Below are 23868 nucleotides of genomic sequence, written 5' to 3'. Positions count from 1 at the left end.
AGACGAACTGCAGTGATTGGTCTAGAAAAGATTTGTATATGTTATGTAGAGGTCAGCTGTAGGGAACAAGAGAGGAGCAGAGAGGATCAAACCTGCTCATAGAGCTTCTCGTCCACCAGCAGGTATGTCTTGGCCCAGCGTCTCAGGAACCACACGATGTCCTTTCCCATCTGCGGGCTCAGCAGCTCTGTCAGGCTCGCTCTCGTTGCCCGGGACTCAACCTCTGAAGTCCGCAGCACTGCTGACAGCAACCTGTGACAAGAACATGAAAGAGAGAAAAAGTTGAAATATGGGAAGACGAAGCCTGTAAGCCTGTGAAAAAGAAGAGGAGATGACAGATGAAGATGATCGATTAGGCAAAAAGAGTAGAAAAATAAAAGGCTAGAAAGATTAAGAAGTGTGAGAAAAGGGAAGGATGAGAGAGAAGTTAAGACGAGGTAGGTTAGATAATAAAAACAAGGTCATGACAAGATAAGGAGCTCAGCAGAGACCATATAAAAGGAGCTGGGAGTGAGCAGCTTTTTATTCAAGTGGACGATACTTTATCATCTTGGCCTCAACATCACAATGAGCGAAAAGTCACAATGCAAAGGATGCAGAGTGAAGCCACATTTCCAGTTTCTGCATCCATGTGGATGCAAGGGTGAGCCTAATGTAAATTTCATCATCTTTCCATGTCAGCAAGGGGTCTGCACAGTCCATCCGATGGCAGGCCAAAAACTGTGCACGCCAACAAATGTGTCATCCTCCCTTGCAGACACCCCCCACGCCGGTCTCTGGACTACTTTTGTGCTTTATGTGGCCAAGTAGCCCCACAATGGTTTATTAGACAAACCACGCTACTGTCTGCCTGAAAATGGAAACTAGCAAACATCACCTTTTCACAATGCACTTAACTCTTGTTAGTCTATTATTGGATACATGATGTTTGTATCACCTACCATGTAACTGATGGTCTCAAATCTGAATCTGAACTCTGGGCAAATCAAAGGCTGAAGGCACAGGTGCAAATGAGGAGGAGCTGGTTCAAAACAATGATGCTAGTCAGGTGCGTGGTGGACGTTTTAGTCAAGATAATATTGAGCAAAATTAATATTTAATCAGAGGTGTGAGGGCGAGGTGTATTTAATATTGATAAGATAAAGCTTCAATCATTGTTATGGAGGCAACTGTGATGGTGAATTGTGATCCTGATTTCAAATCACCCACACCGACAACAAGATAATCAAACCTTAACAGATAGATATCATCCTGATGCCCTTTGTGTGTGTGTGAGAAACCATTTCTTACACACACACACAGACACACGCATACACACATACAGTTAAAGGACAGAGAGACAAAGGGCTTAAAGAGGCTTATGGGTCCGGCCCCCTCAGAAGAGAACAGTGCACAGTTTCACATTGTTTGCAGAAAACAAAACCACGTTGACATTTACAGGGCCGGGGTCGTCTGCTCGCTGTTAGGAAACCCGATGCCATCGGCCACTCGTCTCTGCAATTCTCTGTCATTGCCTTCACCCCCCCACACACATAAACACACACACACACGCACCTCTACCTAATGAACAATCTAGAAAACACAGGGGCTCAATGACCTTCAACAAACAATGTCTCTGGCTGCTGTGATTATCTATTGTCGTCACTGTGATTATCCGTACACACGCACACCTGCATGCACACACACATAAATGCTTGCCCTCATACAGACAACCATCCGGTGTGACTGCCAACAGCCCTGAACAGCACAAGGTTTGTCACATACTGTCAGGCTGCACAAGTAATTGTTGAAAAATAAATCCTATTTGATGACAGCGGCTGCATATGCTTTGCATCCCTGAGTCCATTTCATTATATGTTGGGGTATTTTAGAGCCATCAGTTGATGTTCAACAACCACACAGGGAGAAGCCCATTGTGCAACACCCATTATGTGTTGACAACAATGTCTAATCCCACAGTAGCAGAAACATGCCAGAATGAAATGCAGCAACGACAGGCAGCGGTTTAAATAAGGTGCCACAATCATAAACATACATTTCTACTCTTACAGAAAGCGCAGGCTGAAAATTTGTTTTCAAAGTTAGAAATCTCTGCTCTTCTGGAAATAGTTAATATTCAATATTTTTTATTGATCAACTCGTTTGACAGCCCTGCGGATACATTATTGTCATTTTGAGCTGTGGTGCAGTAGAAAATGTCTTGATTTTTGACCTGCAGCAGCAAATGCCCTGTCCATGTCTGTGCTGATAGCTGAAAGCGTGTGTTGGCAGTGGGATGGTCGGCTCTCTGATACACCAAGTCTTTTCCTTGTTTACCAACTTACACTGGCACTGGTGGCTGCTGGCTGTAGATCAGTAGCTAGTGAATATTTGCATTACTGGTTGACCTCCCAGTTATTTTTTGGATTAACTGATTAATTATTTAGCCTATAAAATGTCAAAGCATGGTAAAAAATGACCATTGTAATTTCCCAGATCCCAAGCTGACATTGTTAAATTGCTTGTTCGGACTGGCGTGCGGTCCTACTTTGAAATGTTGGACTTTATGAGTTGATGAAGAGTGGCCAAATCCACCTTTATTTTTGGTCCCTGTGACTGTAGACTGTCTATTTAAGGGCAGAGAGAGGTACAGGTTCAGGAGTCTGAAGGACACAACTCCATGTGTCTCATCCTTCCAGCTTACATGAAAGTCAGCTCATATAAGAGCCGTGACAGATTTATTAAGCAGTATTTTGTGTGTGAATGCTTGAGAGTTGAACAGTTTGTCATCCTGAGTCAAATGCACCGCACGCCGGCGTGAAACCACCTTTAAACAAAACCGCAGTGAGAGGGTCGTAGTTACTGTGCTTTACTGGCTGCACCTTCAGAGAGTGTTTGAGTGTGAATGTGAAGGAACTAGCCCAGCTTTTAGCTTTACAGGACAATAACTGTGACAGCACTGTCCAACTACACTTGGACAGTGAGGATGTCTATTCTGGGTGAGTTTTATGGGGGTCTGGCTGGTAAAGTGAGATGGACTGTCACGACATCCAAGGACTACTGGACACAAAGAAATGTCATCTGTCCATCTGACAGCAGTGCGTCCGGTCCTTCACTCAGACTTATTGTGCAGTGTCAAATACATTTCAAACCTGGGCTGCACACCATTAATCACACATGCTTTGCTGAACACAGATTCAAACCTGAGACATTTACAGTTCATTGCCAGTCTTATGATGACACCAGAAAGCAGCTATGTCAGAGCAAGTGAAGCTCAAACTCCTCCTTCACCTTACATACACATATGTTCTTAGTTATTTTGGAGATTCAAGCTCTCGACATTAAGGTTCTCAAAGCTGGATTCCAGTAAGTGTCAGGTCTGACAACTTTTCAGTTGTCTTAGTATATTAATCAATTCAAAATGTTACATCAACTGCAACAGTACCTGATGACAGAGTCTGTACGGTTGCAGCCCGGTATGGACGAGGCCTTCTCCCCAGGAGACCCAAGGATCTGCAGCGTCGTGTTGATGTCCACCTCTGTCGAGTGTTTGATGGAAAACTCCATCACTTCTGAGGGGATCAGCGGGGTTTCACCCTGAGGGTCGTCTGCTAGTAAATACCCTGCAAAATGCACAGACAGAGGCAGATGTTACAGCCACAGTTCATTTTGCTGATTTTAGGTTTTGACTAAACCTAAAAAAAGTATTGATGATTCATGATCAATCATTTGTCATTTTATTTTTCTCTGAAAAATGCCACACTGTTCCCACCCACTCATTTTTGAATATTTGCATGTTTTGTTTATCTTGTATGAGAGTAAACTGAATGTCCGCATAAATGTGGTGGTTTTAGTGTTTTATTGTTCTCCACCATATAACATAAAAAAATAATAATAATAACAAAAAACAACAACAAAAGGACTTCATCTTTAAAGGGCAGCTCAATTTGGCAGAGTGGCCCACCCAGCCTAAATGGTTAGTTAATGGTGCAGAATCTGCAAAACTGCTTTGCACATGTTTAACGATGCAGATTCAGACACTATTTCATTAACACAGAACTGGGTGGAGATCTGTTCTTCTGTCTCGTTCACAAATAAAGGCAATAAAGTGGAATACACAGCACTGGAACAGTAATTTGTGAAGCCTATAAAATAGTCATATTCCAGTATATTAACACATCATATGGCTTTTTACTAACTTTCTCAAAGTGCCCGCAGTACTACGTATGTCTGCATTTATTTTTAGACCATGTGAAGCCCGAACGCCCTAATGATGATCATAGAAGGCTTTGCAGGAAGACTAGCTGAGGTCAGACACTAACTCAACATCAGCGAGATGAGTTTTAACCTTTTATTAAAAGATGTACCGGCTTACGGCTTGTCCTGGCTTCCTTAAAAATGAATGGCTTATGTGCTGAGTCCCAACTGCTCCAAACCCCAAAACCCCAAAATGTCCTTTTTTAACAACAAAAGACACAAACAAACGTTTTATGTCCTGCTTCTGACCTGAGACCAGTATGAGCCAGTGGATGTCCTCATAGAGGTCATCCAGGACTTTGCGGTCCACTGATCCGGGGTCAGATGAGGCCATGAGGTGCTGCTGGGTCCTCTGGAGCTGACCGTGCAGCCGTGTCACCCGGTCCTCAAGCAGGCTGTGGGACGAGGTCACAAGACCAATGTCAACATGGGAAACACAAACCTCGACCTTTTGAACTCCAACAGCCAAGATCAGACAGTAAATCAGCCAATTAATTCATAACAATGCAAACCATGTATAGCTTTTTCCAAAAGATGAAGTGTTTGCAACAAAAACACAAGAGCTTGACAAAATGCATTTACTCATATATTTTCATAGTATAGTTACAAAAAAGGTGACAGTAACTTGGTACAAGACAGTCAGCTTTCTGGGAGAGTCTGATGGAGCAGTCACAGCAGGAAACAATATGAAGTGTTTACCTTGTGAGCAGGGGGATACAGTGATCAGCAGCCACACGTCCCAGCATGCCAATGCTGGACAGCTGGTCAGAGAAAAGCTCTCTGTCGTCTTCCTGCAGCTCGTTGATCTCTTCCTCATCATGAGACGATATGCCATTCACTGACTGAGGGGTGGTTCAGGATTTTATGAACGAAAGGATGAAGGAATGAAATGAAATGGTGAGTGAGGAAGAGAATAGTGGTCATAGCTATGTTCATATTGTGGAACTCTGAAAACACGTTCTACAGGTGCACTAAAGAGACAGAATAAAGAATGCATAAATATCCTCCATTAGGCATGAGTAGATCCAGTCTAATAAGATACGCTGAAATGAATGGAGTTCAATTCTATCCTTAAAGAGAGTTTCCAAATTTGCTGTGATCACTGATGAGAAGTGAAACATGGCTGTAAATGCGTAAACGGGCAGAATCTCACCAGGTTCCGGGTGCCATCAGGAGCAGCTAAGTGACACTGGATGTATGAGTTGAAGACCTGGATTGCCGGCTGGACAAAGCAGCCGCGAGGAAAATGCTCCTCGTCCTGGACGAGCGTCAACCATGACTCAAGCAGCTTGTCGTAGGCCTCCATGTAAACCATGTCATCCTTATCCAGCTGAGCAAAGAACCAAAGAGCAATTTATCTCTGACAACAGGATTTTTGTTTTGGTCTTGATCTGATCCTAATCTGATGCTCTCTTGTTTAAGACTTTCTTGAGTGACTTTGCAGTCAATAAAACAACAATTACTCTTTGATGAAACTGGTCAAAAACAACAGCCTCAAGTCAACATTGCTTGCATTTAAGGGTAATTCACAAGCCAAAAATTTGGGAAGCACTGATTTAAAAAGTCAAATTATATTTGTGTGATCAGAGGACAAGGATGCTTAGTTCCTGTCATGTTAAAAATGCATCCACAAATATGAAAGGTCTTAAATTTTTCCAAATATCACAGTATCTCAAGCAAATAATGTCTCAGGGCTGATCAGGTTCAGTAAACTTTAAACCAAACACCTTGAAGATGTACCTTAATGTCACTAAATTCCATGAAGATGATCAGATTTTTGATAGCAGATGAAGGTGTTGTGACTCACCACCTCCTCTAGGGCGGCACTGCGTCCAAACGAGCAGGTGAGCAGTGTGAGGCAGTTGATGAAGGAGGTGAAGAGGTCGCTGGGCAGAGCCGTCAAAGTGCTTCGAGGGAACATGGTGATCAGATTGGAAATGATATTGGAGATGCCCACTGCCTCAGAGTCCTCGATCTCAATCCTGAGAATGCAGATAATGAAATGTAAGCTACAGATAAGATCTGAATGATTCCTGATCGTGATATAAATAAACGGAGCTCCAAATACTTAATGCGGTAGATGTTCTGCAAATCAATAAAATGACTGATGCTGTTGGGAGAATCCCGTCATCAGAGTGAAGCCTGAGTACAGCACATACTATAGTGAAACAACGCCTTGTGAATCTCAGAACGCATCTGCCACTGGCATTAAGTTCAGAGGTACAAATCAATTTCCTTCTCTTGACAGGAAAGGCTAAGAAAGTCCAAACTGCTTCTTTTGCATTTTCAATTCAAACCTGTGTTTTGGCCTGAGGAAGGACAGTTTCCACTCTGCTGGGTGAGGCTGAGGCTAAACTAGACTCACTTTCCAGTTTACCCGCTAGTGACTGAGGTTTGGAAATGGGCATGAAAATTGATCCTTAACCAAAACTCGTGGGCAACTTGACCCCTGAGCAGTTTTCCACAGCTGCTCAGTGGTTATTTTTATGGTATTTCTGCCTCATACTACAGTACACAGAGCACAAGATGATAGAAAGAATGGCTATAACTACCCTTCTTCTTTTATCATCAGCTCATACCATGAAGCGTGAAGTGACAGGTCTGAACATGTTAAAATCAGGTTGTACTCACATGTTGAATTTCAAAACCAGATAGAAAAGTGGCTTGTAATCTGAATTCTACAACAGCAGTCAATGTGAACAGATACTGAAAGATCACAGGAAGAAGTCGTAATGCAGCCATGTTTTTACCACAATTTAAGGCTCAACATTAACAAAGAGCAATTAATCAAGTGTAAAATATTGTTTAACTAGACAATGCGTCTAGAGCCACACTAGTGGCTCTGTGAGGCTTTACTTTGGTACAGCAGTGCTTTGAGGTAAATGCTATCGTCAGCATTGTAACATGCTCACAATGACAATGCTAACATGCTGATATTTACTGTAGCAGGCAATGTTTACTTTGGTCCCTATTTTAATTTAGAGTGCCAAAAGTAGTTAATCATTCTTTTCCATCTTTCTCCATCTTTTTCAGGTATCCGATCACAAACCAAATTGTACAAACTGAAAATCTGACCTGCCATTGGCACTTAAGGAAAAGCCAGTGGATCATCAATGTCAGGAGGCTTCACCCTCTGGATACCATAAATGTCTGTACAAAGTTTAACTGACTGATTCGTCTGACTGATCCACCATCCAGCATAATCATCCATAGAGCCTTGCCACCGGTGTGGCTAAAAATGCTTAAAATGTAAAACTTCTTGTTTCAACAGGCCAAAAGAGTCATTAAGAAGAGTCAAATTTGGGACTTGTTTGATTAGGTATCTTAAAATCCCAACATTACACCACATGACCAAACTGTGAGCAGGCATTCGGGGCAGAAACAAGAACAAAGGCCAAAATTCAATGTGTGAGAGACATTAGAGGAACAAAGTGGGTGGAAAAAGCTCCAGATGAACAATAAAATCGACAACAAAACAAGTCAGAATCGAGGAAATCAGGCTGGAATGGCTTGGGATTTCGCCAAAAATGTGAGTGGAACTTTCCAATTCAAAACATACTTTACAAGCAGCGTGTCTCTATAGTTGCAGTGCTGCAGGGCAACACCACAAATTACCACATTTTTGGGAGATAATTACATAAAAATAGCAGCGTTTGTAAGGATCCTTAAAATTTGGTATTTAAAGAAGTGTAATTCAGCGGGATATTTTGAAGTTGATGAAGTTGTTAGTACTCTCCAGCAGACTTCTGTAGTGCAGTTTCTTTGCATTTATCTGTTGACATAAATACAAGCAGATTTGTGCTTAGCAAAAAATCGGCTCATAATATCAATCAGGCTCTACTCATGAGTGTTTTCCCCAAACAGGTTTAAGCTCTTGGATGATGCATATACTGCAAACCTGTTCAACTAAATACACCATATTACCCACACTCAAAGGGAAATCCCCTTTTAACCCCTCTACAGACACGAGTCCTTAAATTTTAGGTATATTTTTGTCTTTTTTGTGTTGCCTTTGCTGCCACAAAATAGCAGAAGTCTTAATCCTGAATATATGTTTGAACCGGCACACCTCTCCACACTCAGTCCCAGTCACAGAGGAACATTGTGTGAGAGGCCTAGCTAACCCCTATCAGATGGAGTTAAATTGCGAGCAGAAGTGTTCAATCACTGTAGATCAGCCATCCCTCTCTGCATGGTTTTCCGATGAGGCAATTGGAAAAAAGCTCCAAGAATAGGTGATTACAGACAGAGCAGGAGAGGAGGGAAGAGAGAGGGAGTGAGTGAGAGAGCCTGGGAGAGAGACAGAGACACACAGAGAGAGAGAGAGAGAGAGAGAGAGAGAGAGAGAGAGAGAGAGAGAGAGAGAGAGAGAGAGAGACCCCCTATTCACTGAATCACGTGGTCCGACAACAAGCTCATGTGCACATTCAAATGTGTGTGTCTGTCTCAGTTATTTATACATGTGGCCCCTTAATTCAGATCAGAACCACTTCGACTACAGACACACCCATAAATGAACAGAAAATTATTCTTTTGTACTTAGTGGCCCCAGTTAATCATTTCACTGTCAGTCTCTCTAACACACACGCACACGTGCACACACACACACACACACACACACACACACACACACACACACACACACACACACACACACACACACACACACACACACACACACACACACACACACACACACACACACACTTCCCATGAACACCACTATTTCTATTTAGCACCTCAAACCTATTACTTTTTATACACTACTTTTATTAACAGTTATAAAGTGCTTAGACAACAGCCACAGCATTATTAAAACTATGAACAATGAACAGTAAAAGAATGTTAAAAGTAGGGCTGGGTATCGAAGCTCACTTTATTGGTATGTCTGGTTGTCTGATTTGTTCCTGGAATTATTCTTTGAACAGACAGTTGCCGATTTATTTCAAAATCTTGCCAATTCTTGACCATTTCATTTTGGCAAAGTCTTTGTATTTTAACCCAAAAAAGTACCATAAGTTTATCAAAAAAGTCTTGTTTTAGTATACACCCAAATCAATAATGACAGTAATAAAACATTATTTATCTATTTATCTATTTTATCTCTTTCTTAATGATACAAAGTGCTTTGCAAAAGAAAAAAAAATGATTAAGATCAAATAAAAAGGAATAAAACAGTATAAATTAAACATATATCAACATTAACAAAAAAATTCAGAAAAAGAAAATAGATTCACGATGAGATTTAAAAGATGCCAGAGACTTAGTGTGTCTGAGTTCAGCAAGCAGAGAGTCCACAGTGTGGGCCTCTATTAGCAAAAGCCCGATCACCCTCAGTCGGAACCCACAGCTCTCCATCTGCAGATCTTAATGATCGAGAGGGCACATACCAGGTCAGAAGATCAGAAATCTATTTAGGGGCAAGACCATTTAAGGTCTTAAAAGTAAGCAATAAAATTTTAAAATCAACTCTAAGATGGAGCCAATGTATGGAGGCAAGTGCAGGGGTGATGTGATCATGCCTCTTTTGTACCAACTGGAGACAGTGGAGGGAGCCCTGACTGATACCAGAGTAAAGTGCACTGCAGTAATCAAACCGAGAATAGATAACAGCATGTAACACTTTTGACTCGACCATCAAAACAGAGTTTAGCATCAAGTATTACTCCAAGATTCTTAGCAGAGAGCATAACATTATATGAAAGACCACCGAGCTAAGCACCAAAAGAGCTGAATTTGGGGGAGTGAACAGAATGACTTCAGATTTATTGTCATTAAATTTAAGGAAACTCTGGGACATCCAGGATTTGGTACAGTATCAGGCAGGAGGTGAGATTAGCTAGGTTACTAGGATCAGTGGCATAAAAATGGTAAAACAGACCATAGCTTTGATTACGTGGTGTGTATGAAAAAAAAAAAAGAGAAGGAGGAGAAACAGAAGGGGACCAAGAACTGAGCCGTGGGGGACACCACAATTCAACTGAGGCATCGATTAAGAAATGTTAACCCAGAGTGACAGAAAAAAATCTCTGTTATTATGTGGGTTATAAGTGAGATCCGAGACCTTGATACCTACCCAGGTCTCCAAGTCTCTGTGAGACAATACTGTGATCAACTGTGTCAAAGACGGCACTTAAACCTAGGAGTCCTAAAATCGAGCAGTCACCTGTGTCTGCAGTTGGCAGCAGGTCATTAGTTCAGTTAACATTTGCCATCTCAGCACTATGCAGTCCTCTAAAACTGGAAACTGTTATTATTCATAAAAGATATCAGGTGGGATGAAATAACTTTGTCCAGAACTTAAGATAAAAAAGATTTGGAGATTGGCCTGTAGTTACTTAAAGACAGGAGGTCCAGATTGGTTTATTTTTTTTTTTTAAGCAGTGGCTGAACAATGGCATGCTTAAAACTGTCTGCAGAAGAACCAGAGGTCAGAGAGCTGCTAAAAATCTGCTTAATAACAGGGCTAAGAGTGGGAAATACTTCTTTGAGTAGCTTAGTGGGGATGATATCTAAGATGCAGGAAGATGACTTCATATGAGAGACTCTAACACTGAAAATGTCAAGAGTTGAAACTGGGTAAAAGAGGCAGAACTGACATGTGGAATGGAAAGAATGAAAGGGTCAAGCTGGATTTGGGACCATATCCTCCACCTTCTTTACAAAATGAGCAAGAATTTTTTTGGACAGCTGAGTGTCGGGTGTTGGAGAAGAAGTGGGGGGACCAGTAATAACAGAATCATTTACCTAAAAGATGACTCTGGGATTATGAATATTTCTAGATATCAGTTCAGAGAAGTAAAATATGTGCGATTTCAGACTGTTTTTTGACCTTCCATTGTTGTTCAGATTCTTTCAGGGGCTAACAGTGTGATCATTTAGCCAAGGGAAATTATGCGGTTTTAACTTCCTGGTTTTAAATGGTGCAATTTGGTCGAGGATTGGTTGAACTTAATTGTTAAATGAACAGATTGAATGATGTTAATAGAGTCTATAAGATCTTAAGATAGATAGAATGATAGAAATCACCAGGAATGAGCACCCTGTCATATGTAGAGATGACAATGCATAAAAGCTCTGAACACTCAAAAACAAAATCAATTGATTTAGGTGGCCTATAGATTAATGATGCAGAATAAATTGGGAGGGTTAGTGATTAAGAAATCTACACCTTCAAAAGAAATAAAATGAGCTAGACTACCTCCTCTTCCAGAGGGCCCGGGCTTACAAAAATATGCGTAGTCAGGGGGTCTAGCCACAATTAGGGAAACAGTGTCCCCTGAGGACTCAGTAATCATAAAAATTCCAGATCATTAGAAACAATAAAACCATTAGTAATGAAGTACTTATGACCAAGAGAGCCGGCATTCAAGAGGCCAAAGTTGTTCAGTATCAGAGCAGAGAAGGAAAGAGCATACAGGGAATAGAATGTTAATTGTTATTTTTTCCACCTTTAGACATGCCGTGTGGACGGGAGGCTCTGTGCCTTATAACGGTCTGTATGGGGAAAATTCTCGATGACAGGGTTAATGACAGATGAGGCCAGATGAGGGCAGAGAGATTCAGGCTTTAAGACTGAACAATTCTAACAGCAACTGTAAGCCAGTAGAGGGATAACAGAACAGGGCTAATGTGTTGTCTTCGTTTAATTAAAGCCCTGCAGGTGCATTTTAACCAACTGCAGACAACTTAGTCCTTTTTGACCGGGAAAAAGTGTTGAGACTTCCAACATTTAATTTCCTCCAAGCAGTTTGTTAAGGCAGTCAGGCTGTCAACATCTTTAGAACTGACAGGGAGGTATAGTTGAGTATCATCAGCTTAAAAATGGACGTATAATGTGTATTATCAAGACAACAAGTGCAGTTCATATGAAACACTTTCTATGAATGTTTATCAAAATGTTAACTCATAGCAGCTCACATTTAAAGCAGTTCGAACAATAACAGTCTTTTGATTTCTAATATTTTTGAGTAGAAATCAGGAATGTTTCCCATGCAGTAGGAAAAGTCTTGACAAAATGAGATTTAGGAAGTATGATAAATCAAGATTGTTGAGAATTACGGGATCCTGAGCATTCTTTCTAATTAGTGCTGTCAAAAATATTGCGTTATTAATGTGTTAACGCAAATAAATTTTAATTGTGTCATTTTTTTTATAGCGAGATTAACGCTCTTTGTGACCTAGTGAACTTGTAGTTTTTATAAGCTGTGGCCACAGCTAGTAACGTAAGAAAGACTACAGGATCCGATTGTAAACCTGAAACAAAACGATAGGCACGCCCCATGCACGTGTTTGGTCTTGCCTACTCGCTAGCTGTGAAAAAGTAGGCTACCGGTTTGTGTGGATGTCAAGAGTGAAACGCCAAAATGGATACGAACAAGATTCTGAATGGAAAGTTTAGTTTCCAAAAGTTGCCAGATGGGTCGACTGACAAGACCAAAGTTATCTGTGTGTATTGTCGGTGTGAACTGAATTATCAACATAGCACATCCAGTCTGAAATACCACTTGATGGCCAAACACACGGCGAATGCGAATTCTCCGCCGCCTCCTTGTCAAAGCCAGGCGACAATGGATAGCTTTCGACAAAGGCGTATGGATGTTATTATGTTGAAAGGAAACTTAAGAAAGGAAAGTTTAAGCCATGGTTTAACTGCACTATAGGCTGAGTCCTAGTTTACAATGATGTGCACTTTGTAACTTAATCTTGGATCACCTGTTTTGATCCCTTAGAAAGAGCTGTTGAAGGGGCTTTTTTGTAACTAAGTATTTATTTTTATGTCATCTGTTTATTGACAGTGTTACCTTGTGTGAGATTTGATTCATTCAAATGTGAATGACTGCTCAAAGTGAGAATGTTAGTGTGAAATAAAACATTACACGTTGTTGTTTTCAATAAAAAACATTTGCACAAAGCAAGCTATCCACTTCTCCATGTTGATAACAGTATTAAAACGATAATTCAAGGGACATTTAGAATAGATGAAAATGTGTGATTAATTTGCGATTAACTGCGAGTTAACTTTGACATTCATGCAATTAATCGCGATTAAATATTTTAATCAATTGACAGAACTATTTCTAATGTGAAAAACAATACTCTAGCTGTTTTAACTGCTGCATTTTATTTCAACATTAGCTCCGACAGCAGTGGATGAAGCGCTCCTCCACTTGACAGTTCTTCCTTTTACGATGAAAGCGGCATAGAAAATGTGCTGACTTAGAGTTTAATGGAGGTGAGTCTGTTCATGTAAGTCTAATCGTCAGAGCTCTGCAATGGAAGATCAGCTGTGAAAAGAAGTGATATCTCACCTCAACTCAAATTGAATTAATGAAAAGGGACTGATTAAGAAAAGGATGGAAGGTTGAAATCAAAGACTGACAGTGAAGGTGCACCTCATGTGACAGGGCAATGTGAACCGAGGACATCTCACATTTGATACAGAAAGGCTCAGTCTGAGTCACAGGTTTTGCTGACAAGATAAGATATCCAAAGGCAGCAATGCAACAATATTTGTGAAGAGCTACTAGCAAAGTCTTGTGAAGGTAACAGTCTTGTAGGCGAAAACCAAGCAGATTAAGTGGGAGATGAAATCATGCGAGGATATATTCTAGTTCTAGCAGCTCTGATAGCACTTCCATTAAGAAATAAACTGGCCCAAAACATTTGAGCGAAATCATAAAGCATCAAACAAACAGTCAAAGGTGCAGTTTGACATAGCGTCGCATGGACAAGATTAAATTGATGCACCCATGTGTTTGTTTTTTTTTACTGAGCAGTATGCTAGGCTGACATTTATAGAGTCACACAGACCACACACAGATTAGCCTCCAGCCAATAATGGTAATAATGGCCAATAATGAGGTCAGGACTTTCATAGAAGTGCAGCAATCAGGTACCAGACAAAGAGTCAACCCACAATTCCAGCGTAGTACCTCAAAAACTACTCAAACATGCAGATTTGGCACTTCTCTTTGTCTTGTATCATAATAAACTGAATATCTTTGGGTTTTGTTTGACTTGTTACTTGAAGGGACTTTTTTTTAGAAAAAGAACCACAGAAACAACTGCCGGGACAGGATTCAAACTCTTAACCTTTAGGTAACTGCCGCCTCACCCAGCTATTAAAAACAGAGCAGTAATCGCTTTTAATGCATCTTCCTGAAGCCCAAAAACACCCTCTGACTCCCTGCACCACACGCAGGAACGATCAATAGGCTCTGAACAGCCGCCTGCGAGCCAAGCCACAAGCTCACACAAGTCGCAGTGTTTTTCAGCACAAGATCACAAGTTCTATTTCTTCACATGACCTCTGCTAATAAGCAGCCGATACAAGAGACACGGACCGAGGAGGCCCTGCAGCTCAGCTTCTTTAATGCCACACACCTGCCCACACCAATTCAAATGTAATGCCAGTAAAGTCATGAATCCCCTCGAGTATAACTGGTTAAAATACCCGATGGAGTGTATTTGGAGGCACAGGTGCCCCTATATGTTTGTTTCATGCGGTCTTATCTAACCTAAAGCTAAAAAAACTGTGTAGGTCACTTTGGTGACGCTTCTTTGAAACTGAGTCAAGATGAGTGCTGCATTTCTTCTGATTGGACAGTCTGATTACAAACCCTTGACTCAGAAATCCAAAATGACACCTCTGTGGGATGAGATGGGGGAACGGCTTTGTAGCAGAGAGGCTGAGAACATTTTGAAGTAGTGAGGAAAATTGGCTATGAGTAGAGCTTTCAGGGTGAAAAACATTCAGTTCCTTTTTTTCTCTGAACACCCAGGTTCAGTCCTGCTTGGTAAAGGGATTTGCAGCAGAATAAATTGAGCTGAACATTGGAGTACACGCGCAATTTATTCTAGTGGAGACCTATTGCCATTTCGATGCATCTGCTGCTTTATGAGTAATGAAGTATGAAGTAATGAAGTAATACTAAAACAAGAGCAACAGGCCAAAATTCATCTTCCACTTTCACAATATCAACAGAGAAAATACATTTAAATCACAGGTATAAATCCTACCCTGAGGTGCACCTCAAAGATCTCCTTAAGACTTTAATCAGCCCGTTTCAACCTATATTCATGCTCCATTTATTGAGCAGTTTGGGGGGTTTCCTCCTCCTTCTTTAGAATCTGTAAGAATGTTGTGTGGCTTATTTTGTCATTGCTAAAAATAAAAGTGACAAACGAATGAAACTAATTGGAATGTAACAAGATTTGTACCAACTACGTGTTTAAATGGCTACAATTTCTCTTATATTACTCTTTTATGTTACCATACATGCCATCTGTATTTTACGTCTCGCCACTATCTTTTATTGTGAAGCACTTGCTGACAGCTGCCCCAGAAAAGTTGTTTCCTATATAGTAGGAGCTACTCATATTTTGAATTTCTATGCTGCCATAATATGAAAAGTATACCAAAATCAATGACCTTAGACATATCACCTTACAAAACATAATCACCACATGTCCCTTCTTAATGTCTAATATTTTGGAAATGACATTTTGTTGTTGATGCTTGACTCCTGCATGTAATCACTGCACTGAAATCAAGGATCCACCATTTAACGAAGTTACTGTTATGACATACAGGTTTTTAATAGGATTCAGGTCTCTTAAGGTCTGCGGCACTTCCAGACACAATAGCATCAGTTTCATAATAAAGGTCAGGCAGATCTATATTATATTAGAGTTTACCAGTGTTTGAGTGGTTGCTAGTGATGATTTTTTTCCTCTCTAGCTGAAAAAAGCAGCATCTCTGTGAGAGGAATAAGGTCTAATTTGATCCTCTTTCACATAAATTTGGTTTTAGCGGAAACTGGGAAACATAAGTTCCTTGTTAATTCTATTTGTTACTGAACTGGAAGACAAGCTCATTCCTCTCCAGCCAGTTTCCCACAGAGTGTGCAGATGCTAGAATCAGAGGCCATTAAAAACACAGACTCAACAAGCAATTACTTCCTGTAAATAAAGCAGAAATGGCACAGTATGAGTCACACTCGTGCTGACGTTGGCCTCCATCACTTGTTGAGTTTCGGGATTTAAGAAACATGAAATCCTTGAGATACTGGAGGGAGATAAACAGCTACTGAGTCTTCAGCCATGGTAACATAACATTAACTGTGCTCACTGATCTGGCTTTTTGAATGCTACAATGTATGCAGTTGAAATGGACAGCTGAGGTTTTCTAACAGCATTAGATTTAGATTAAACGTACAAAAGACAGACATGCAGCCTTTATTAAAAAATCCACATCTGAGCCATCCCAAGATCGTTCTTCTTCTGATCTGCTTCTATTTATCTGCAACTCCCTCTGCTTGATTTGTGGATTTAATGATGGAAATCAACAAAGGAACGCTTTTACATGCACTGACTTCAATAGTACACCTCACCTCAGCCAGCGACCCTATTAATTTGTCTTCATGTGATTCTTATGCTTTGAATGTCTTCACTTTTGAATGCACCCCTGCACAATAGGATTCATTTAGCAAAGGAGAAGCTCATTTGTTATCGTAAAGTTGGTGTGTAATAAGCCCTGCATCCCCAGGGGAGCTTCTTTCTATCAGCAGGTCTGAATTAGTTCCATCTGTTGTTTCTAAAGCCTCACCTGTCAGCTTAGTGGAAATTACGAGAAGGTTGTGTATCTTATCAAACACAAAATTTGAGAAGAAAGCATGAGAGAGATCAGTGTGATTGATGAAAGTAGTAGACTGATTGCTAGTGTCAACTGGAACAACTGCTGCTTCGAAAACAACATCATATTCTCTTTTGAGGGGATTTACATTTGGACTCGGGCAAGTCCCTGCTGCGAGCTTTTGGATCTTTATTTTCATTACTTTTGGAATTGTGGATTGTGGATATTGTCCCCTGTTGAGCTAAGAGGGGATCACCTCACAGCCAAAATGGACAGGAACAATAAATACAGCCATGGATAAGTGTCAACATGCATACTGCATGTGACTTGTTTAAAGGCAGGCTTGGAAAAATGAAATTCAACATAATCTCTAAAGAAAACATTCTTCTTGCTGTCAGTACAATACAGAACAAAACCTCAAATTTCACTGAGGATAATCCAGAAACACTGTACAGATTCAATCCTTAAAATTGAATGTAGAAAAGGTGGACACCACGGTGGCCTGTATTCACCTGCCAACACAATCACTGTTTCATCAGCGTGCTAGAGTACATTATTTAAAAAGGATGCCACATAATAGTTTGCACTTTGCCATGAAGACGTAGCAACTACAGCATAAAAAGTAATATCTGACCTATGTCATAATATTCCAAGAACCAGAACCCTACGTGATATCTAGTCTCTGTACAATATGTCGGTATATGGCCAAGCTAAACTTAAAGAACAATGCTGACACTCCACCAGTAAAAAAATGCAACTACACTCTAAAACGGCTGCTCTAGTGGCTCTGTGAGTCTGTACTCAGGCACAGCAGTAACAAAATAATGTCAGCTTGCTACCAACCTCACCACGACAACGCTAACATACTGATGTCAAGCAGGTATATTCTCTATCATGTTCACTATTTTAGTTTAGCTAATTAACATGCTAATATTTGCCAAAGGGCCCTATAACAAATAAAAATTTGACCAGAAGAAGGTGCTTCAGGAGAAGTCGCTGGGTCACTGAAGTTAATACAATTCCTATCCAATAAATAGTTGAGATATTTCAGTCTCCACCAAAGTGACAGACAAACCAACCGACAGACAGACTGATCAGCATTACCACCCACAGAGCCATGCCACTAGCATGAGTAGAGAACATACAGTACGAGTACTAAGATGAGCCACTGACAAACTGCATGTTGAGTTTTCCAGCACAGCGACACACTGACCCGTTGATCATGCTGAGAAGACCCTCCACAAGGTGAGCCAGGTAGGAGACCTGGGCACTCTCATCAGGGAAGATGGGCCCGTGCATGGAGGCCAGCTGGGCCAGACACTGCAGGGAGTCCTGGGCCATGTCCGAGTCCTCCCGAATCTTCCTGTGTACCTGAGAGGTGAGAGAAGAAATAGGTCTCTGTTTTCAAGGTATGAAAGAAGAATGTTATCAAATGAAGGGGTAAAACTTCTGTATTCCCCAGTCCTTAATGAACCAGGAGGTCCTCTGAATATATGAACATTGTTGGAAATAAGTGCACAGTGAAAACGACAGGCAGACTGAAAATATGTGGAAAAACTTGTGCACACTGTCACTTTTAACAATTTGCTGAAAAAGCACAGATCATTTCACTCTTGACTTCATGCCCACCTGTAACATGAGAAGAGAAAACAAGGATGGCTCCCATTTTTAACCTTTTCATTCAGCACTTTGTTAATAAAGAGGTTCAGTGAAGAAAGTAGTGAGGTTTGAGTCAGTGTCTCAAATACTCCCTGATTCTCATGACCGCACGCGTGACTGCAAGGCATCTAGCTGTTTTCACCCAGACTGCCTTTTATACATCAAAGATAAGAGCAGAATAATGTTACAGTAAAACCCCTATATAATAATAATTAAAAAAAAAAAATCACCTAACTGTACTGTAAGCATCAGCTGAAAGTGTGTTTATAGATGAGCTAAAACAGGAAAATTTTAAAAAGACAAAAAGTCTTTTTAAAATGGTGACTGCTTTGCTTCATGTGATCTGTACTGTGTGAAAATATGTATAACGCTTCCAAAAGAGGTCAGCGGGCAGGATCGCCAACAGAGCAGTGACCTATTCAGCACGAACACACACTGAGAACGTTTAAACCTGTCGCCTTGGCTCCTCTGTGCCTGTAATGCATAGATTTATATATTTAAATGTGCCACTTGTACATATTCAAAAATCATTTAATCAGAGCAATTAATTCATGTGTTGTGTTTTGAATGCTTAATTACTGATTCTGAATTTGAATTCAGTGTTTGGGAATACAATTTTGTGGTCTCAATTTAAATTCACTGTTAAACATATCATTTTAAATTTTAACTTATATGCAAATGATCGAATGTGAATGCACGCTCTTTGTCTAAACGTTGAACAACTTGAACACTGATTTTAAAAAATTAAGTGCTGTGTCACCTCAAATAAACCAGAATTCAAAAATTCGTGTGACGTTTCCCTGACAAGTTCAAGCACACAAGTCATGATTATGAATTCAGTGGTTGGCTGTTCTTTTGCAACATGCACATGCTTCAAAGGAAACTCAAACTGGCTTTCAAACAACCAGACTCATTTCATTCAAAAACCAGAAATCTTACACTGCACATGTTGAAATAACAACCACTCAAATTATGGAAATGATCCTTCATCCTTTAAGTCTTGGCATACAACTACTACTGCAGTTACCTCCTAAAAGATTTCCTTATTATGAGCACCTAATCTGACCCAATCTCCACAAAAAGGACTGAACAGCCTCCTGCATGCACCTGTTTCTAAGTGTGTCACGTCTCCCGAAAGCCTGCAACCACTTTAAAAAAAAAAAAGTTAGAACTAAGGTCTATGAAAGGTAGGAAAAATATTCAAGACCTTTGTAAGACAAGACTTTTTAATACCTTCTGATGCTTTTGTTTGGGGCACTGATTTCAAAGCTTTCTTAGATTTTTCAGTCCCAACAGATGAGCAGGGATTGGGCTCCTGCCCGTTGCTCTGGTGATATTATCATGCTTTTTATCATTGAAACTTAATTTAAATAAACAACAAAGAATACTGCTTTGAAATAGAAAAGTCATAGGCACAAAGTGAAAAGGTGAACCTGTCTCGTCCTCTTGTCATCACTTTCAAAAACATATCAGCTGATCAGGCAGATGGAATACTCACTGGTGTAACCCACTACCCAGCAAGGCGAAGCGAACTGGCGAATTGATATTCAATGTGTCTGTTTTAGACACTGTGACCCCGGTCTCAAACAAACAACCACTGAGCCCGTCTGAGCCCAAAGACAGCCTCAATCAAACCCAGAGTGGAACGATCCGGCTCCTGATGCAAAAGATCTGTTCAACTCCAGTCTCATCTCAGATCTGAGCTTCTGTTCACTTGTGAGATTTGGGGGTTTGTCCGTGCTGAGCTGTCACACTTCCACAAGAGAAGAGGCATTGTCGGTTTCAATTGTGCACACGGACAGACACATTGAGCAGGGCAGCAGCAGTAACAGCACTGCGAATCATCACAGCCTCTCAGCAACATGCGTTTCCACTGACGGTACTATGCGGACGTCTGGAGCTCAGCTGCCTTCCTCTCTTCTCAGACCAGTCCGAGCTCTCTTCCTCTTTCTTCTTCCTCTGCTGTCTCTTGAACAGTCATCCTCTTAAATCCGGAGAGTGAGTGCTTCTTCACTGGCTCCACATACTGTTGCCAGCGCATGGCCCCATTGCAGAAGCAATCAAACTTTCAACCTCCCTCTCCTTGTTGCTTCTTCCTCCTCCTCTCAAATCCTCTCCCCTTCTCACTTCCTCCTCCCCAAATTCTTTCCCGCTGCCTCTCCCCACTCCTCCCCTCTCTTCTCTCTCTGGTCTCCAGCTGGGGTGCCTGGTTGGTCGTAAGCCACGCTTGCTGGGAAGAGATCTCAGATGCTAACGTAGTGTAGCCACCATAGTCTTCCTGCTGCTGCTACTGCCCTCTTCCAGAGCGTGAAGTCATCCTCTGGAAGAGCTCAGTGAGAGGAGGGGAAGGAGGAAGGGGGTGCTGGGTGAGTGAGCGAGAGAGAGAGAGAGAGAGAGAGAGAGGGAGAGAGAAGGAGGGGTGGGAGAGGTAGTGTAATGCCAAAGGACTGAACAGCGCGAGGTCTGAAAAAGCAGCTGCACCAGCGAATGATCCATGCGATGCCAGTAATGTCAGTCGCCTTGAGTCTGACTATAGTTAGAGATACACAACGTGTGTGTGTGTGTGTGTGTGTGTGTGTGTGTGTGTGTGTGTGTGCGAGAGAGAGTGTGCGTGTATGTGCGTGAGTGAGTGTGTGTGTAGAGTGGGATGGATGGAAGGAGAGAGAACAAGATACAACAATATGGGACATTTTGGGCATGCAGCTCAGATGACAGTAGATTTTGCACTCTGATTAATCAATGAATTTGGTATCAGTGAAGCATTAGTTGTTGTTCTTGCTAATTCGATGCTTATTAGGTTTGTTTTGGCTGTGCACTGGACCTCATACCAATAGAGTGCTAGTCTGAGAGAGGGGAAAAAAGAACTGTATACGACTTGGTTCAGTTTACATTTGTATCACATTAATGCCTGCATTGTTTTTTTCATATCATACCATATTTTGTGGATTTCCTAAACACTTCTTGTTATGTTTAGAACACATTGATTTAAGTCTAAAATTGGAAAAAAAAAATTGGGAAATTGGGAAAAAACAAACAAAACAGAAACTGGTTTCAGAAAAGCTGGAACCAGAAAATTCTCACCTGAAACAAGTTATCAATTATCAAACCAGTTGCAGCTCTGAGCCATCGTCAGGCACTCTGTGCTGCGGACTAGCAAATCTCTTATGGTTCCACTGGAACTGAAGTCTGACTGTATAGATGTCTATGAGAAAATGACCCTACTTGATTTATTACCTCAGTAAACAATTAGAAATGACAGTCCTATTCAGAGTAAAACAGACGACACAACAGGGTATGCTTTAGGGTGTGGCTACCATGTGATTGACAAGTCGCTACCACAGCAATATGCCATTCAGGATAGAGGCGTAGCGATGTGTCTCCATGGCACTGTGTACATTTAAATAGCCGTGAACTTGTTTTTGAGTGCTGCCCTTGTTTTCGTCTTTGACCCTTTAACAGTGTGTTTTCAGTTAATGAAAGTTAGCTGCAGTAACATTTCAGTCATTTAAAAATGCTTTGTTCAGCATTTGGTTTGCTAAATGACTCTAAGGAGTCGCCTGTTCATTTTTTATGGTAAGTACATTTTCTTTTAAGCCTGCACTTGCAAGACAAAATTAGTATCCCAATTAATATCATAGTAAACAAGAATTACAGAACCACCTCGCTAACCAAGCTAGTTAGCTAGTCTTAGTGTTAGCTGATAACGTGCCATTTGCTACGCTAATGGTACGAGGCGCTGCCAGGTTGGTAATCTGTGTTAACCATAGACTATGGGGTGTGTTAGCGTAATTGTAGCAGCTCAGTTCAAGCCTGATGAAAAGGTAAACTTATCCAACATTAAGCTAGCAATGTTTGTTTTGTGTGTCTTTGAGTTCTTAGTCAGATCCACCTTCTCACTCCTCCCCAGCTCCATCCCCTCGTCCAAATATGGTCACTTTTGGCTCCAAAACACCAAGATGGTGATGGCAAAAATGTCAAGATTTGAACGTTAATTAAGCTACAACTAAAAAATGCAGTGTATCTACATCAAAAACAAAGCTGAAATTTACTTATGGCTTACGTAAGGCTTTGACAGGATAAGGATTTGAAAAGCAGATCTGATGCTGGATTCAGATGCAGTAAAATTGTGCTGAACCTCAACCTTACTGCAAACACATTTTCGTGTGTACCAAAGAAGCATACCAAGCCCTATTAAGACTATAACGAGGGAGAAAAGACAGGGCAACAGGTAATTAGGATGAGAGCCGAGTGGAGAGACAGAAAATGAGCTATAATGACTGAAAACTGAAGGAGGGAGAAAGGCAAGTAGACAATGAGTTGAGGGAGAGCTTGAAGGAAAGAGGATGAAGGAGGAGATGGGAGCGAGCTAAAGGACAGAGGACAGGGAAAGAGAGGAGAGGACAGTGGAGAAAGAGAAAGAGGAAGAGAAAGAGAGGGAGAATGAGGAATGATATTTATAGAAGGAGACAAAGCCTGGTGTCTGTTTCCTCAGGGGGCTCAGAGGCTCATCTTTCTGTTTTTTCAAATCAACACTGTGCCTCCAACTTATTGTCTTTCGCTCGCTCTTTTCCACCATCACTCCCTCTCCCTCTCAGATTGGGTTACTGTCTGCCCGCAGGCTCAGTCAGAATAGAATCAGCCTCTGCTGCAGCCTCATCAGTCCCTGTGCTCCACACTGATTGTGTTTACTGGGTAAATACCAAATGCTTTGCTGTGTGTGCTCTTGTACTTCTATATTTGTGAGGACTAGGGGTGGGCTTCTATCATAATACACATTTTATACCAAAACAGCAAATAGGAAATTCAACTGAGAAACTATTTATAGTCAAAAATAGCCACTATGTATGTCTGTTTTTGGCTAATCGAGTAGAAAAAGCAAATCTTGAAAAATAAAATGCATAATATTTTATCACACTGATGCAAAAACAGTTATTTTTTTTATTGCCATAAAGTGGTGGTTAATTTACAACATTACCCACAATGGGCTACAACAGCAACTGTTTTCTAAAATCTCTTTAATATTTCACAAATGTCTGTTGTCTAATAGTGTATAATGTCATGTCCCTGAAGTCAGGACCCATTTGACGTTCAGATCTCGACAGTGAGGACATTTTTGGCAAGTGAGGATATTCTGGCCTGTTCTTACATCCTTGACGGACACTGACGGTAAAAAGCGTTAAGATGGATTTATATTTGATGTAAAGGGTTAAACTGTAGTTTTGTTTCAAGTTATTGTCTTGAGCATTCATACAGTATGAGTGCATTCCAAAGCAATGAAAAGCTCTAGCTACGTCCACGGAGAAGAAAAAACAAAAACAACACCAACAATGGATTTG

The 23868-nt window shown here is 40.9% G+C and overlaps 1 protein-coding gene across 1 annotated transcript in view; it reads right to left on the bottom strand.

The window, feature by feature from the left end:
• Positions 1-23868, bottom strand: part of xpo4 (exportin 4) — a 59045-nt gene that overhangs the window by 10550 nt on the left and 24627 nt on the right. Inside the window, exons 8-14 of the mRNA XM_070975719.1 lie at positions 18087-18244; positions 6044-6218; positions 5390-5566; positions 4936-5078; positions 4486-4631; positions 3425-3602; positions 93-252 (exon numbers count right to left, since the gene is read on the bottom strand). Of these exons, the coding sequence (XP_070831820.1) occupies positions 93-252; positions 3425-3602; positions 4486-4631; positions 4936-5078; positions 5390-5566; positions 6044-6218; positions 18087-18244 (1137 nt within the window). The remainder of the gene's footprint in view (positions 1-92; positions 253-3424; positions 3603-4485; positions 4632-4935; positions 5079-5389; positions 5567-6043; positions 6219-18086; positions 18245-23868) is intronic.

This window comes from Chaetodon trifascialis, chromosome 12 (genome assembly GCF_039877785.1).
Source record: "Chaetodon trifascialis isolate fChaTrf1 chromosome 12, fChaTrf1.hap1, whole genome shotgun sequence".
Taxonomy (NCBI): Eukaryota; Metazoa; Chordata; class Actinopteri; order Chaetodontiformes; family Chaetodontidae; genus Chaetodon; species Chaetodon trifascialis.
The sequence above is the reverse complement of the archived record's forward strand: the minus strand, read 5'-3'. Positions and strand labels throughout refer to the sequence as shown.